This window comes from Taudactylus pleione, unplaced genomic scaffold (assembly GCF_031769625.1).
Source record: "Taudactylus pleione unplaced genomic scaffold, aTauple2 ptg000061l, whole genome shotgun sequence".
Classification (NCBI taxonomy): domain Eukaryota; kingdom Metazoa; phylum Chordata; class Amphibia; order Anura; family Myobatrachidae; genus Taudactylus; species Taudactylus pleione.
The window spans coordinates 6,717,430-6,736,116 of NW_028284463.1; the positions used below are offsets into that span (position 1 = coordinate 6,717,430).

Genomic DNA, 18,687 nt, shown 5'->3' on the forward strand with positions numbered 1-18,687 from the left:
TATAGTTGGCCAAGCCCAATCAACTGACTGGCCACACCCCTTTGTGGGCCTCTATTATTGCATCCCCCTGTGGGCCCTTAATACTCCAGTCTGCCACTGTCTGTTTGCAACTGGCCCCTGTTTTGTGCTAGGAACTTGGACTATGTTCACATACTGTATGCTTCTGACCCTCAGTTCTGTTTTTCATACTCTCCAGCTTGCAAGGGCTCTACATTATCCTGCATTCACATGTGCTGTTGTGAAATAAACCTTTTTATGAACCTGTATCTGCTTCAAAAATCTGTATGATTCAGTCTTGTCCTGATGCCTGCATGGATTCCTGTTAAGTATTTGGTTTATGCACATATTGAAACCATATCAGCAAGACATAACATATTCACTTAATAGGTTTGGAAGCAAATCAGGTTGTAGATGAATATTAAATGGTCCATGGCAGACAAAATAAAGTGAGGGAGACTATGGGCCTGACTCAGACCCGGATGCTAAGCCCTGAATGCAAGCTATGGCCAATATTCGCGATATGCGCATGCGTGAAACACTCACTGTGCTCAGAAATTGTGTGCTTGTAGTACACAGACTGGACACTACTTTGAGTGACAGATAGGGCCATTTGTGGGTGGTAACAGGGGAAGGTGCTTGTAAACGGGGGAGTGGTGCTGTGAACGCAAGCATGTCTGGGCATCAAAATGGCATTTTATTGGTGTGCATAATTATCTTGGAAGCATCATTGTATATGTCACTTGGGTGTATTTCAGCCTGAAGTGATCGCAGTTCTTGTGGTGGGGTAGGGACAACCTCAAGGGCTGCGAGCAGCTCCGATGGTTCTCACTGTTACTGATTAATCATACACTTCCTGGAGATGACGTGTGCTAAGAAAGAAAAGTGGGCGTCTTTAGACCAGCATGCATTTGCTCTGGCGTTGCTCTCTAAGACATAAAGGGCGTCCTTAAGCCAGGCCATGTGATCGCAGAATTTGCATACCATGTCCCTGATGGCAGCGAAAGCGTGCTGCTTTTTGTCCGGGTCTGAATTGCCCCCTATGTCCTGAGGAATCAATTCTAATTATGTATGCAGCCTCCAGATATATAGCTGAGCCCACAATGTTTCTGTATAACACTTGCAGGAATTAAATATCTCTCACACTGGAAAGTGTTCCCTAAAGCTCCATTAATGGGGTAAATTTACTAGGCATCAATTTTGGCTTTTACATTGGTTTTGCAAATCGCTGATTTACTAGAGCCCAAACTAACTGGAAAACACCATCAATTCAAACTTTAGAAAATCATTATCAATTGGTTCCCCTACAATGTATTTCACATTACAAGTATGGAAACTCCCTATTTACTATGCACCAGATGTAGAAAGTGATGTTAAACCACTGCAAAAAACACCCAAATAATAGCTAAAGAGAGTCAAGTGTGACTGCCAAAACATATTATATTGGTTACGGCTTCATTATGAGGTAAGTTAAGCTTCCCTTATTTTTATTTAAAAAAAATAAAATAAAAAAGTTTGCTTGGAGCAGCAATGATATGTCCAACATGTGTTAACACTAGCTTTACCGGATATATTCTTATTATCCTTTACCAATGGGGTCAATTGAACTTTGGCTTTTTCCTTCCATTGTTGACTCTTGTTTTGAGATTCAATGATGTTTTTGGCAACACTAGTGTTAAACTACATGTTTCTAGAGGTGACAAGACATATGGGTAGGAAAAAAGCATAACAATGATATACATTGAAAAAAAATTACTGTTTATTAAAAATGTTCAGTAACTTTTGTAAATAGAGATGTGTCCACATACACCTTTCCTAAAATCGAGCCATGTCACCAAATGGGCCATGCCTTTGAATCTGTGTATTATCCACGCCTTACGATTTTAAAAAAAAATTTCTACTTTAATCTGATACTTTACATGAATACTTTTGAAGAAAATAAAAATTGCTTCTCATCATGGTGCATCTTAGCCGTGATGGCATCTTGTGCCAAATGAAGAAAAAAAGGAAAAGTGTATGAGGACACATCAGTATGTACAAATTGTTACAAAATGCAATAACCTGTTTTGAAAACAAGAAGAAACAAGAAAAAATAGCAAGAACTGATAAACCTTTCATCATGAATGACAAAGAAATTCACAAAGCACTTTTAGGTGAGTTTTTTTTTCATTTGCATACACTTTTTTTTGCAAACTTAATTTATCATGTTCCACAAACATATTTATTACATATAGTGCAGGTATATTTGATTTTATTTGGCTTACAGAATACTATCTGGCACTGTCTGCATTTTGCTGGTATTTCTGAGGGTGGATCATCAGCTGGCCCTTGTATCCTAGGACCGTGCAACCGAGAATAACGGTAAAGTTCTACTAACTCTGTAATGACAGCAAGGATGAATTTTACAGATTGACATCTTAGAGTTTGTCACTAGATTGTAGACTGTATCAGCATTTATCATAGCTAAATCTAAGATATTGTAAAAAAACATGTACTGTATGGGCCAGCACCCTGAAGAAGCTCGTAAACTGTACTATTGGGTCATCTGGTCTACAACATCAACACAATATGTTGTGTCATTGTAAAAATGCAGTTTCAGGAGTCTTTTTCTCCTTTGCTTCATCAATGAGGACTCCTGTATGAAGAGTGCTGAAAATCAACACACTCCTGGTGACCTTGCCTTGACAAGATGTCAGTGTGGTACTGCCATTTGTTTTATAGAGCATGGTGGTGTGCAGAGGATATCAAGCATCTTTCACAGAAGAGGGTACCTTTTCCTCACTATGTTCATAGTTCCAATGATTCCAGTGTTCCGCTTTCTCAACTATTTAGCCAAATGCAGGGATGTAAAGAAGTTTTCAGTAGTGACATTCTTTCCCTTATCTATATAGGGCTCTAGTAAGTGCAGAGAAACATGTTCCCCAGTACTTCTGTCAGCTGGACTAGTTTCATTCTTGTCAAGATACAGAAAGCCAGTCAAATGGGTCTGTTATTGGTAACCATGCTAGTGGCCAGCATCTGCTTTACAGCAGTATGTAGGCATAGCAGGAGCAGCTTTTACACCACTGTAAGAGCCCCAAAGTACATAAACCCCTGAGTGACTTGTAAACAAAACCACAGAGCATCAAACTCAGCATGTTGTAACTTGCATGCTGGAGCATTGTTGCGGCTTAGCCCTGCTGGTGCAGTCTGTCACTACGCACATTCAAGGAAATGCACTCCGCAAGACAAAGTGGAAGTTGCACTTTGCCAGCACCACAGATATTTTTTTGAAGCCAGAAAGTGAGTTATTCTCCTCCAGACATAATACATGGAATTGAAAACCAAATGTGCAGCACGTGCAAGCAAGTCACTTCTTGTGGTAATGTAAAAATACAGATAAATGCAGAGTAATTGCATATGGAAAATCTCTTTCACCAAAAAATATGGTTTATCAGCATCAGACTATATTTTACAAAACAAACATCAAGAAACAAAATCATCAAATGTTTCAAATGTTACTGCAACAAAACATAGGAATGGTCATATGACCTCTCCTGGTAAGTAGAGGTTAAAAAGCTAAAAATAGATTTTAGAATGGTTTTTGAAAAATAGTTTTATCACTTTTTTTATACAATTGGCCAAATTATAAAAAAAATCACAAAATTGCAAAGCCCTATGTATGTAAAAAATAGAGCAGCATTGCTTCAAATTTTGAAAAGGGTCATAATAAAAAAATGTATTACTACTAAACTAGAAGATTTGGGACTTCATAAATGTTTTTCAAATTAAAACATTTGACTCATTCTAAAGCATCAACACATGAACATTGAATAAAAATTTCCTTTGAGTTAAGGTAAGTATTATGGTATTTTTCTAAGGTCTATATTTTACAAACAAATAATTTTCTCCTTTAAGGTTTAAGGAATGTGAGGCATGTGACCCCTCTTCATGCTTACTACAAAATAGCCACATCTAGTGAAGATGAGATTCCTGGGTGGACATAGTGGTGCCGATGCTGAAAACTGATGCTTGGTAAATACTGTTTCTTTAGACCTTAAACCACCATTGTTGCTCAACAGTTTGCAGTAGACAGCAAAATTGATGATTAGTAACTTTAGCCCAATGTGTCCAGAAATGTAATCCAGTTGTGGTAGACTACCACAAAATAATACAATGTAACAACTGCAATACTTGCATTGATGTATAGATAGGCAAAGCTAGAGGACATGGACTTGCTGTACCTTCATTTACACTATGAAGATTCCTCAGAAACTATTAGATCTGTCTATCACACTATAAAATACATAGGGCTCTAGTTTTAAGGGCAACACAAGGCTAATATTTGTACAGAGATGCCAGTGGCCAATGCATGGTTTATTATATTAAACTGATACTGAATATGCCTTACAACAGTCACTCATACCTTAACCACCAGCAGCTTCCATTGCTATTTCTTTAACTTTTTGTATCAAAATTTACAAGACCTACTGTAGATTGTAAATCAGTTTGGACAGGACATCCTGTAACATCTGTTTCATTCTATGTATTTTTGGCAGTAGACAGAGGGGTATTTTTTAGCATATCAGGTATCTTTCTTTGTGGTTGTTGATTGGGGGATAGGTATATCTTGTTGGTTGATTAAACAGCACTGTACTGAGACTGTGGGGGTGATTCTGAGTCAAACACAGTTGACTTTTAGTGCAGACATTACTGGACCTTTATGGTAATGTCATTGTAATTGGGTATCCTATTGAGATGCAGCACTGGCTGATGCACGACTTTTGCAATGTGTTTATCTCCATACCATTTTGATTGGCATATTCCAGAAGTCAACTTTGCGATGCATTCTCAGAATCGCTTTGTGTGGCTCTAATCATGAACACTGTGGAGAAGGTTTTATTATTAGTAGTATTTATTGCAGTAAGATATTGACTGATCAAAGGATATACTTCATGTGTTAAGCAGTTAACCTGCCAATCACCTCTTTGCATATGGGGAGGTGCCACAAAAATGCAATACCAAAACTTTGATGTACAAGGAAATATGTAGTCTCAGTTTTGATGTATGGCAGCCTCACCTGAGCCATGAACTATGTGGGTGTTAGCAACATATGAGTTTTATCCTAACCTGAATTATGATTTGAGGAAGTATGCCCTCAGTGGAGGGATTGTTGGTAAATAGCACCCAATTACTGAGACCTACCTGTTTATTGTCCCTGTATGGTATGGTTGGCTTTTATTCTAGTTTGTGGGATATAATGATGAGAGACTTGTATTTTGCTGTATTCCTCTTTGTATGTGTTCCCAGTAAGCTGCCCATCCAATAACCTTGTGATTCCAAAGTCTGATTATCCCAGTATCTTCTAGTTTTCCAAGTGCATCTCTGTCATGTAAGAATCAATTAATCCATAGTGGATTGCACCAAACAGAACTGACCATATAGGATCCATTTTATCTTTGTGAGTTATTAATAAACAGAAATTTTACATAACAACACACAAATCATCTGTATGTGAAAGCGTATGAAGCATGTACTTCTACTCAGTATGTTCCATGAATCTGTTTTGTCAAAAAAGCAATGTTACAACAAAACCAATATGTTTCCTGGCAAAAACTAAAAAACTTATCATAAAGAAAGAATAAAATTAATTTTTGTTATAATGTGTAAAAGTTATAATTAAAACTCAAGGGCAAAACATAAGGGTGATGAAATTCCATAATTTTCTTCTAATCCCCAAAGTAACATCTTCAATTAGAGCACATTGTATAGGGATCAACACAGTATAAGTTAGGTTCCTTTCCCCCATGTTCTATTTTATGCTGATGTAATGGTGAGTCAAGATCCTTCTTCTAAATAACAATGGACTGTTCTGAGCAATGCTGATTTCTGATCTATGATTGTGTTGGTGTGGTAAATTTGCATTACATTTGGTGTATTTTTTAACTTCAATGTGCCAAAAGGACACAACATTTTTGTTTTCTGTTGCTTACATTTTTTAAGTGAAAATGAATATTTGTATCTCCAACATTTACATGACCACAATACATGATGAGAAGTCTGAAAAGGGAGATTAACAGAACATTTATTTGCAATAAAGTACTCCAAATAAATGCAATGTAGAAACTTCAATATCTTGGAAAAGTATAACACTGTGTATGAATATTAAATGATGACATTTCATGTTGAAAATATTTATACCACCTCTATATCAGGGATAATCACAGCATTGCGTAACAGGGGGAACCATACAAAAAAGGTGACATGCACACATAAAATATATGGCAAACACAAGATTTTTGCAGGCAGGAATCTACTCCTTCTTTTTGACAAATTTCTGATATATATATGTGACATTCACATAACACACAGACTCTAATATGTAACATAATGCTGTTCTCGTGAGGTTCTGCCCAAAGAAATCAGATTGCAGCTATTGTTTTCTAAAATGTACTAGATAAATGATGGTTAGAATCTATAGTAACTGGGTTGATAATGGCCACAACTTAAATTTTCTTTTATTGAAGTTTTAGTAAATCTAGTGCATAGTTTCCAGATGACATGCAGAAATTATATAAATTATTTTACTTAGAGATGTGCGCTGACCTCCATGTTTTTGTTTTGGATCCAAATTCTTCTTTGTGTTTTAGTGTTGGTTTTGGTTTTGCAAAACCACTCTCAAGTGTTTTTGTATTACAACTGGGTTTTTGTTTTAAAAAATAACTTTTTAAAAACATGTAATTTTTGCAATACAAAACCAGAAATTTGGATTTAAAATCCAAATTTCGAACCACAGGAAGATCAGAACTGTGACTCAGATCTCAGAACCAAACCACTTCAATTTAAATATATAGTCCTTGGCTTTAACAAACAGCTCTACAGTATTCTTCACTATAATTTCAGATAAAGAACTTGATAAAGAAGAATATCATACCAATCATACTATAAATGTATATCAATGTCAACCTGGACAGCTCAGTGCCTTTGACTGTAGTACAGTCATTAATATTATTTCAAATTGTTTTCAGGCTGCGAAATTGATCACTCCCAATATAGCCAGAGACAAATATTTGTTTCTTGCCAATTGCAAAATAGTTTCTTATTGAAAGTTAACACATGCTTTAGCAACAATTCTAATGATAAACAAGACAAGTGTAATATTTAAGATAATTCTGTTTTTTACAATGGTTCTGGTTGAACTTGTCAGTATCCTCATATTGATATTCATGACTTTTAGGGTAGCCTGTTGTCACTATCAGTGTGTAGCTTCTTTCTTAGAAGATCTAATGCTGTGCAAAAATGCTAGAATGATCACAAAAGGCAATTTGAGCCATGTAAAATACTATAGAAAGTAAAATGTATTTAATTGTATTCTAAATTAGATACACTAAACTTCTAGCAAAGTGCATCTTTCTTAATGCAACAAAAATGTAGAGATATATTAATAGGATCTCAATAACACAATAAACAAAGTAAGGTATCAAAAATAAGTATAATCTTGTCCCAACTCTACTGATTTTTGCTGTATATACTGTTATATATGCACTAGTGTATATATACTGTTTTTATTATTACTTATTACATTTCCTATATAACAAAGCAAATTATGTTCTGCTTTACAATTGGAAACAACAGTAACAGAACAAAACTAGGTAGTAACAGACAGATATAAAGGTAAGAGGGTGCTGCTTGCAAGCTTACAATCTATACTGAAATAGGTGTTGATACACAAGCATAGGTGCTACATATTGCAAATTGGTCCAGCCACATTTCAGAGGTTCTTGGTGAGCTGTATGATCCAGTCACATATGAATATTGCCCTAGGGTTAGGATGATGTGAAAATTAAGAAAATTTGTGAGGTTATGTGTAGACTATAAGATGGGATGCAATTAGATAAGGAAACTATGAAAGTTATGTGGGCAGTTCTGGAATCTGATAAGCTTGTCTAAAAAGGTGAGTTTTCAGTGAACATTTGAATGTTTGCAGACTAGTGGAAAGTCTTATTGTGCATGGGAGGGCACTCCACAGGGTGGGTTAAGCCCAAAAATGTCCTGTAACCATCCATGGGAACAAGTAAGGTGTGTGGATTAGAGACACAGACCTTGTGCAGAGTGGAGATGTCAGGTTGGGAGATATTTTGAGATATGTGAAGAGTGGTTTGATTAATAGCTTTATGCATAAGTAAAAGTATTTTATATTGAATACGGTAGAAAACTGTTAACTAATGGAGGGACTGACAGATTGAATCAGCAGATAATGAACATTTGGCGAGGAAGATCAGCTTAACAGCTGCATTCTAAATGGGTTGTAGTTGAAAAAGTCTTATTTGGGGAAAACCAGTAAGGAGACTATTGCAATAGTCAATGCAGGAAATAATGAGTGCATGGATTAGTGTCTTGTGTAAGATACAGTCAAATTCTAAATGTTTTTTATATTTTTGTATCATGATTTTGAGACAGATTGAATGTGGGCAGCAAAGGAAAGATCAGAATCAAGGATGACACATAGGCAGCGGGCTTTTGTGGGTTGGGTTTAATTGTTGAGTTATCAACAGTGATAGAGATATCAGGTTGGTAACTGTTATTGGCCAGAGGAAACATAGTTAAGTCTGTTTTGGAAACATTAAGGTTGAGGTGGCAAGATGCTTCCCAAGATGAAATGGCAGAAAGACATTCAGTGACATGGACCAGCACAGATGGTGATAAATCTGGAGAGAATAGGTAGATGTGAGTATTGTCCTTATACAGACGATAATGAAAACCAAAACAACTGATTAGTTTGCCAAGAGATGTGGTATAGATTGAGAAAAGCAGAGGACCTAAGACTGAGCTTTGTGGTACTCCAACTAATAGAGGTAGTGAAGAAGAGGCAGAATCAGAAAAGCAAACAGTGAAAGAGCAATTAGATAGGTACCAAGAACCAAGAAAGATCTGTGTCCTGGAGATGTAAAGATTGTAGTGTTTGCATGAAAAGAGTGGTCAACAGTGTCAAAGGCAGCAGAGAGATCTAGAAGAATTAAAAACTGATTAATGGCCTTTAGACTTAGCAGTGATCAAACCATTCACTACCTTAGTATCAGTGCTGTCTCTGTGGAGTGTTGGGAACAAAATCCTGACTGAAGTGGATCCAATAAGTTGTACAAGTTAAGAAAGTGTGTGAGGTGAATGTAAGCAAGTCTCTCCAGTAGCTTGGAGGGGCATGGGAGATGAGATGGGAATTTGAGAGAGACTTAGGGACATAATTTTCTTTATTCGAAATTGGAGTAATCTCTGCATACTTGAACATTGATGGAAAGATGCCAGTAGAGAAAGAGTGGTTTCAGATTTCAGTTAAGGGTGAGTACAGGAGACAGAAATTTACTGATTCAAATGAAGAGAATGTGTCAGCGGGTTCAGGTAGGGAATTGTACAGGCCACTGACAGAAGAAAAGCCTACAATTTCATTTTGGATATCATCAGTCTTGTCCTTGGATATTATCAGTCTTGTCCTTGAAATACTGTAGGAAGCAAGATTTTGTGCACTGATAATAGCAGGTAGGTTGGGTGAGGGAGAGGTAAGAAGTGATTTAAATGTATTAATAATTCACTAAGTGTTAGAGGCTGGGGCAGAGATAATAGGTTGGGAATTTTTTTTGGCAGTGTCCAGAGCATTACGATAGATTTTATTATATGTGAGAAAGTGACTTGGATGATGAGATTTATGCCACTGACATTCTACTTTATGTGAGAGTTTTTGCAGGTGTCTTTTTAATTTGGAATGCCATAAATTGTTGGGGTGCCACAGGTGGGCAATAGATAACAGCAATGCACAGAGAGAAAGGGGAGAAACTCCTGATAGAATGTACTTCAAATTATGTAAATGTGAGTGATGGTACCTGTGATAGAACTGTGTATGTGAAAGATTGGGACAGTAATATTCCTACCACACCTCCTTTACTATTACCAGACTAGGAGGTGTGGGTGAATTGTAGGACACCATATGAAAGTGCAGCAGGAAGTAAGTGTCTAATTGTGTGAGCCATCTTTCTGTTATTGCCAGAAGGTTGAGGTTATTTGAAATAAAGAAGTCATGGATGGATGTTAGTTTGTTGCAAACAGATTGTGCATTCCATAAGGCACAATTTAGTGACTTGGATGGTGATGGGAGGTATGTGAAGTTTATGAGGTTAGCTGGATTGTTATTCCATTGTGAGTGGGGCATGTGGGTGGGGGCTGGATTTGGTAATATGTCACCAGCCTATAGAAATTGTAAAGAGATATATAAATATAGTTGGGGTCGGTGATTGAAAGTTTTTTATTGTAATGAGCAAAACAAAATACCCTGATTTTGGATCAAATTAATCCTTCCCCAATATAACTATTAATGATAAATCTTAAAATATTACCAGTTAAATATAGTTACATAAAAACACAAAGTGAAAGTGAAAATAAAATATACTCTGATGTTCTCAAAACTCCAATGTTGTTACTATTATCACTTCAGTGTTGTGTATATGATTCCAAATATGATATAAAAATTATATATTACCGCTATATAATAATCCTCATAAAAATATGAATAAATATAATAAATAATAATATTATAAAAGCACATAAATAATTATTTAGTCTCTTACTATTTTACCTTATCACTTAATATTTATTTATTGTTATGCATTTTAACTATTATGTGACATAATTACTGTATTTTATTGCTTTTAGAGTTTTTATGGTCTCATTTTAAGTAATATACAATATATTTAGGTTCCATTTTATCTTACCCCTGTTGTCATCATTCTTGTCAAATATTGTCACTGTAATGTCTAGTGTGTGCACCTTAATATCGACCAAATGTTTGTCATTTGAGACAATTTTGTGAATTATATGCTCTTATTTAGAGCAATTTATTTTACCATTCTATATACACTTTTCCCCATTTTTACTGCCCCTCATATACTGTATTTTTAATGTTTGCAATTTAATTTATAATGTATTTCTCTATATGGAAGTGTTTTAAGAACATATAGAATTTATTAGGGTTTTAAACATTTTTAACATGTTAGAATCCTATAAGATGGTTGCTATTGCAAACAAGCCACAAACTGACCCAGTGGTTGCCCTGCAGATAGCCCAAAAGATGGCTACCACCGCTTCCATCTAAAAATGGCAACCACTATGTTATTTCAAACCAACAAAATGGCCATTGCCATGTTGTTACAGGTTTTATCAAACCAACAAAATGACTGCAGCTATATACAGACGGCTGTTGCTAATTCCTGTTTACGATGCCCTGCTCCACTCAGACATAGCTAGGCTGACAACACAGCTGCCGATGCACATGGAAATGCTCCTGTAAACAAACACTCCTGGAGCTCCGTGGGTTAGCACTGATGTCATAAATGATGTCATACAAATTGGCCACCATGCACTGTGCATGCGCAGGTGCCATATTTTGGTCCAAATTTCAGAAACAAACCTCTCCTTATCCAGGGAATAAATAGAAGGCACTGCACAGACCCAATACCACTCCTGAAGAAGTCCCCATAAGAGCAAATGCGTTGAGTCCAGCTGTCCCAGGCTTTCTAGCTTTTGGACACTTACAGCATATCTTAGATGACTGGGTACCAACTTAAAAGATAAGTACATTTCCATTTTTACTGTTTTTATGTTTCCATAAACTGTCTCCCTATGCTGTTGTATCCAAATAAACCCTTGTTAAAATGTTCTGACAGGGGACCATTGTATCTAATTCAATGCTCATGTGTATTCACCACACACATTTCTAAGAAATACTGAAGAAAAAGGGATACTAGGAGATACTTTGGAAAGACATATTACAGGCTTTAAATTCAGCATTATCTGGTACACAGCTATTTGTAGTCCTATCATGCTACTCATGTAAAGAAATACTACACTATATCATACCTATCCCTCATGGGCTTGAATGAGCTCTCTTTAAGGTGGTCCAGCTGATGACATTTTGTCAACCCCATCCAGTGTGAGCCCTGTACTTTTGGAAATCAGACAAGCTTTAACGTTTTTCTTTTGGTACGCACAATTATTTTGAGCACCGGTTGTCACTTTATTCAATAATATTACACTGTCAGGTGCATGTATTTTTAACCCTTTTCCGGAACATAAATAAATATATTTAAGTTGAGAGCCAACTCACCTAGGAGGTACCCCAGAAACCTCCAATTAGCAGTATAGGAAACAGCACATCCGTCCAATGCTGGTCCCATCCATGCCTCTCATAACATCAATACAAAATAATGGTTGCTCATATCAACTAAATGGTTTTGCATAGGTGCTTGTAAAGGGAGAGGATTTACTCTGAGCTATAGAAAGAAAATAAAAAGGTTTCCCTCCAGAAAGGCTTAAAAAATAGAGATTCTGAGGTCTTTGTTGCATATATATGCAAATATATGGTTAAGCACCTCTGAATCAAGCCTTTCTGATGGAATTTTTTACACAGAGGAAGTAATTGAAGATAAACATTAACTGTTTGCTGAGTTTATAATTTTTGTTTAGGATTTTTTTGGTACAATACTGTACATGATCAGGACCCACAATGAGACAAATTATGAGTATACAGTAAAATGAGAAATCTAGTTACTGTGAGAAAATATGTTAGACTATATTACAGTATTATGTGCAGTTGTTGTAATGAAATTACATTTATAAATCATTTTAGGATTAATTCTAATTTTAGCAAATTAATGCATGTTAAACCCACTGTAGAATAAAGTGAACAAAAATGAAATTGAGATTAGATGTACATAGACTGTAATATCATATTAAATCAATATTGCAAAGTTAAGTATGACTGACGTATTGCACTAACTGTGTTATACCACTATAACAAACCATGTTTACAAACTGTGTTTAAAAACCGTGTTTACAAAAATAAAGAGCTTGCAGTTAATAACATAGTTTGTGAATGTTGCATTAAGGAAGTCAATTTAAGACAAAATTGCCAAATATGCAAGCTTAAGATATAGTCCTGATCCAGTTTCAACAAATACAATAGTATTTGTAGTAGTAATAGTGATTGAAGTAGCTGTAGTAGTAGTAACAGCAGCATTAGAAATAGTAGCAGCAGCAGGATTAGTAGTAGCAGTACCATTTGTAGCAGCAGCCACACCAATAGTAGTAACAGCAGTAGTAGTAATAACAACAGTAATATTTGCTGCGATAGTAGTAGCAACAGCAGAATAATTAGTAGTATTAGCAGTAGAAGTATCAGTAGTAGTAGTTCCAGCAGCAGTAGTATTAGTAGCAACATTAGTAGTTGTAGTAGTGGCATTAGTAGTAGTATCTGCAGTAGATGTTATAGTGGAATAGGTATGAGATGCTGATGATTGAATAGGCCCCGGTTCAAATTCTGATGCTGGAAGCCTGAATGGTAGAGAATGCTGCCAGATGCATGAAAGTACCCTAACCCTAACCTCTCACCCCCTCACCGTCCCTTAGTGGTGCCTAACCCTAACCTCCACAGAGGGTGCTTAACCCTAATCTACCCTCACCCCACACCCTAACCCTCCCCGGGGGGTGCCTAACCCTAATCTCCCCATGGGGTTGCCTAATCCTAACCCCTCCATGTCCAGCTAACTGTGCATACTTACTGCTGTCTGGGTATTCGCGATTATGATGGTCAGGATGCTGAAGTTGGTAGCCTAATGTCCTTCAGGATATCGGCATCTGCATTATGCCGGGCCACAAGATTTTGGTGTCATTATTTTGACTTCTGGCATCCCGTCTACTGGCATATAAACTGCATCCCATTACAGCAGTGGTATGAGTAGCAGCATTAGTAGTTGTAGTAGTATCATTAGTAATAGTAGTAATATTAGTAGAAACATCAGTTGTATTAGCAGCTGTGATAGTAGTAGTATTGGCAGCAGTAATATTAGTATTAGAAGCAGTAGTTGTTCTGTAGTTGTAATAGCAGCAGCAACTGTAGTAGTAGAATTAATAGTAGTAGTAGTAGTAGTAGTAGTAGTAGCAGTAGTAGCAGTAATAGCATCATCGGCCACACCAGTAGTAGTAGAAGTATTAGTAGCATCATCAGCATTATTTGCATAAGACGTGTGGTATTTGTAGCAGCCATAGTAAGAAGAATAGTTTTAGTAGTTTAAGAAGCATTTGTAGTAGTAGTAGCAGTAGTAGATGTAGTAGTAACAGCCACATCAGCAGCAGCAGTAGTATTAGTAGCAGCAGTAGTAATAGTACATTAGTATTAGAAGCAGTAGAAGTAGCAATAGCAGCACTATTAGTAGTAATAGCAGCAGAAGTAGTAGTAATAGCAGCAGTAGTGGAATATGCAGCTGTAGTATAAGTTACAGTAGCAGTAGTACTTCTAGTAGCAGTACTAGTAGTAGTAGAAGTACAAGTAGTTGTAATAATAAAAAAATAATGTTTACTTTTTTTATAGAATAACCTACAGAACAAGGAGAACCAGACTTATGTTACTGATTTCCACTTGTTTCCATTTTTCTTCATATCTACTTACAAAACATTAACCACCAGTGTGTTTTTCCTCATATATATATTTGGACTTCTCATCAATTGTAGTATAATAACAGTGATATATATTGATAATAAATTACACACTCCCATGTATCTTTTTCTCTGTAACCTGGCTTTAATTGATATCTGTTATACAACCACTATCGTCCCTAATCTGCTGTACATGTTATTGTCTGGAGATAATACATTGTCCTTCATTCAGTGCTTCACCCAGATGTACTTTTATTTTTTGGTTGCCTCCTCTGAGATTATTCTAATATTCATTATGGCATATGACCGATATGTTGCTATATGTGATCCTTTACATTATCACTATATCCTAAGTAGGAAATACTGTGTCTTATTGGCTTCTGGCACTTGGATGTCAGGATGCTTAAATTCATTTGTACTTACTGTTCCAGCCTCACATATGTCCTTCTGTCAGTCACATACCATACACCAGTTTTTTTGTGATGCTAAAGCTCTGATTAACATCTCCTGTGCTGGCAGTAAAGACTTTTATATTGTTATCTACATGGAAGTACTGGTATATGCATTGTTCCCAGTCTTATTTAGCTTTATATCATATATAAAAATTATCAGAGTAATCTTGCAAATAAAATCTAAGGATGGCAGAAAGAAAGCCTTCTCCACCTGCTCATCCCACCTCACCGTTATCATTATTTACTATATAACTGGTGTGTCTGTGTACATGATGCCACCATCACAATACTCTAATGTCCTTGAATCTGTGTTTGCAGCACTGTACTCAGTTGTTACACCCATGATAAACCCCCTAATCTACAGTTTAAGGAATAAAGATGTGAAAAGTTCTCTCATGAGATTACTGGGGTAGGACAATGCATGAATACATAAAAATGACAATACTATATAATCTAAGTTAATTACACTAAAACTCCTTAAGCATTCCTTACTCCAATGTCTACAATTGTTTGGGCTTATTTAACATTTTTCATCACTAAATCTTTGTTTTAAATATATTTTTATTGAAGCAACTATAAGACAATGGACAAAAAAAAATGTTGTACCAGGTAATATAGTATGTGCATGTTCACAAATGTACAGACCCAACATGATGAGAGTCAAAGGGCCAATCAAGCATGAGGTTAATGTTGACAGAAAACATTTGGCCAACAAACGATGTACTTATACTTGTTGAATGGACTTATGAGCAGCTGCACTAACCACCAATTAGAGATGTCTGCCTCCATTTAACATTCAAAGCTCTCTTGGGAGAATGAGAGATAAAGCCCATTCAGAGGTTAATGACATGTAATTAAACAAATGCTCTTAGGAATAGTTAAGCACTTGCAAACAAAATCTACAATTTAGTGGACATGAACACAAACAATGGGCTAGATCAGCCTAAGACTGGCCACATTTGAAACAGGACTGAGTTGTTGAAAGCCCAATCATTAATCTTATAAGTGGAGACCGGTAAGCTCCATGCAATATATTGAGAAATTTGCTGAGTACATGTTGGAAGAAAGCATATGACATGATCTACAGTAGCATGAGCTTTTCTACTACTGTCATTAGCTATCTGCAGTCACGGAAACTATGAAATCCATATCTTGGGGTGCCCTTGGGAAACAGAATAATCTAGGGTAAATTGAAAGTGTCCATAAGCCATGGAAATTGCTTCCTGATGGTGTTTGCTGAAGAAGGGTATCTAATTGATTTGAATAGTCAACTTGAGAAAAGTGGCGGACAGTTAAACTAACATAGTGTTGAGCCAACAGAAAGGCTACAGGATATGCAGCTTGTACTAGAAACTTCTCAGTTTCCCAACGAAACGGGAACATCATTAAATCTTAATTTGAGTGCTTTATTTGCAGCCTTAAATATTTTAGGGTTATCAAAGGTGCCATTCAGTGAAAGGTAGGCAATTTACAGAAATGTCCATCATTAATAATTCTTTGCTCAAAAGAATGCAGAAAATTAAACTGGCTGCTTTGCATGATCTTTTTTTAACAACTTTGTTTCCAGTGTAATTGTTGTTGTTAATATTTGTTTTATTTATTGTTTTATTTTAGTAATTTTAATAAATTGTTACTTTTATTTGTTATTACCTTTTTATAATTGTAAAATAATCAAATGTATTAATTTACATACATTCTATTAATATTTTTAAATAAACTGCATTCATTTTCCATTTAAATACAGAAGCTAATGTCTTAGCATTGTGAGAAATACTAATATATAGAGAAAACATATTATACATATAATAAAAAGGTGAAAAGTATTTACATTTCCATACGGTACAATATTGTGAATTAATTTGATTTTTTAAAAATAACATCCATTTCGAGACAGAATTTATGAAAACATTCTAATTTAGCTAAAGCTTTTTTAGAGATGTTGTGGGAGATGGGGGGACATTAATAAGATTTTTTGACAATTTTAGCCTTTAATCCAGAAAACAGTACTTTTATATGTAAAAATAATATTGCTTGATAAATGGCCAATAAAATTCATTATAAAATAAGATTATGTTGTGAATAGTACAATATTTAATGTCTTAAAATGTATAAAAGTGTAAAAAAATCTTATTTATATCTGTTTATGATATGTACTATGTTTTTTTGTTTGAAACATATATTTATTGTGGTTTTGAAATAAAAAATAATAATACAACTTAGTTAGAGTCATAGTACAACAGTGGCATAAAATACATGTTCATAGATTCAACAGATATCATATACTGTTTAAAAAAATTGTGTACCACAAGTACAATATTAGAAATAATAAATAAGGGATAAGAGAGGGGGGGTTATAAAGAAAACCTAGTATCTACAGGAAGGAGGAAGGTAGGGGTTGGGATTATCAATGAAGTTCTTATAATATCATCCTATTAATTAATTATAGATGCTCTATCTAATTTGAAACCAATAGAATGCCTCTATATTAATATTTTCCTTCAATTCTTATCCTAACCAAATAGATTTACAGAAAAATAGATTTAGAACTCTTATTAAATGGGTAACCACGATCTTTATATCAAAGTTCTCCAGAAAGTTTTTTTTATAAAGATACCAATCTGTATTCTCAAACAATTTAAAGATTTGCATACAAGTTTCCTCTGGTAGGGTATCTATATAATGACCCCATTTACAATAAAACCTAACAACACCTTCTTGTATGTCTGTAAGAGTTGAGTAGCATTCATAGTAGAGAATATGGAGAATCATGCTATGGATTGCTGTTGTAGTGGGCAAAGATTTTGAAACCCATGATTTAAAAATTATTTTTTTTGCTGCTGTTATCAGTACCATGATAAAAAGTATGAAATGTTTATGTGATTCTTCTAAATTCCAAGACGTAAAGTTTGCACATAAGAAAGCCAATGGGTTTAGGTCGCATTTGATTTTAAAACTTGAGTTAATGAAATGAAGTATTTTATACCAAAATTTACGTATAAATCTACAATCCCAAAAATGATGGTAGAATGTGGTTGTGGGGTGTAAGCATTTTGGGCATGCACCTGATTCTTCCGACACAAAATGTTTTCTCTGGGACTGAGAAATATAGGCTCTGTATATTGGTTTAATATGCACCTCCTGTAAGTAAGCAGCTTGTAAGATTAACAATGTGGAATCATAATTTTGAAATAATTGAGTGGCTTGTGAAATTAAGAGTATGTCTTTCTTCCAATTCTCCAAAACCTTATTTTGTAATTTAGTAGATGGTGGTTACATCAAATCTTGATATAGGAATCTAGTCCTATAATTGGTCTGTTTGATTAAGTTTAACAGAGAGGAGATGGGATCTCGAGTGTCTGCAATCAGCATAGTGGTTGGTAAAGAATTAACATAATGTCTCATTTGAAAAAATGCATATAAACGATATGTACTATTTGTATGTAAAAATATATATATATATAACACATTGGGGAAGGTGCAGCAATATACAATAGTGTGTGTCAGAGATCTTGCTTCATGGATTGAGGAGAGTCTATGTTTCCTTTGTTGGTAATAATAGACACGTGTGAAGTTATAGGCAAAGATCACATACTGTGAGAACATCAGTTTAAATGAAAACAGATAGTAGTATGGAGATCAGAAACATTGAAAATGACAGGTGTATATTAAGACATTTGGCTGTGTGGATTGTGTAAGGTGTCGGAGTCAAAAATATTAAATACACTACAAAATATGCCTTATATTTCAGACTTTAACAAAATCCCAGTTTACATTTAAAATT

At 35.3% G+C, this 18,687-nt stretch overlaps 1 protein-coding gene across 1 annotated transcript in view; it reads left to right on the forward strand.

Annotated features, from left to right (window-relative positions):
* Positions 1 to 15,319, forward strand: part of LOC148534977 (olfactory receptor 5V1-like) — a 68,075-nt gene extending 52,756 nt beyond the window's left edge. Inside the window, exon 2 of the mRNA XM_088464848.1 lies at positions 14,390 to 15,319. Coding sequence (XP_088320974.1) covers positions 14,390 to 15,319 — 930 coding nt within the window. The remainder of the gene's footprint in view (positions 1 to 14,389) is intronic.
* The last annotated feature ends 3,368 nt before the right edge of the window (positions 15,320 to 18,687 follow it).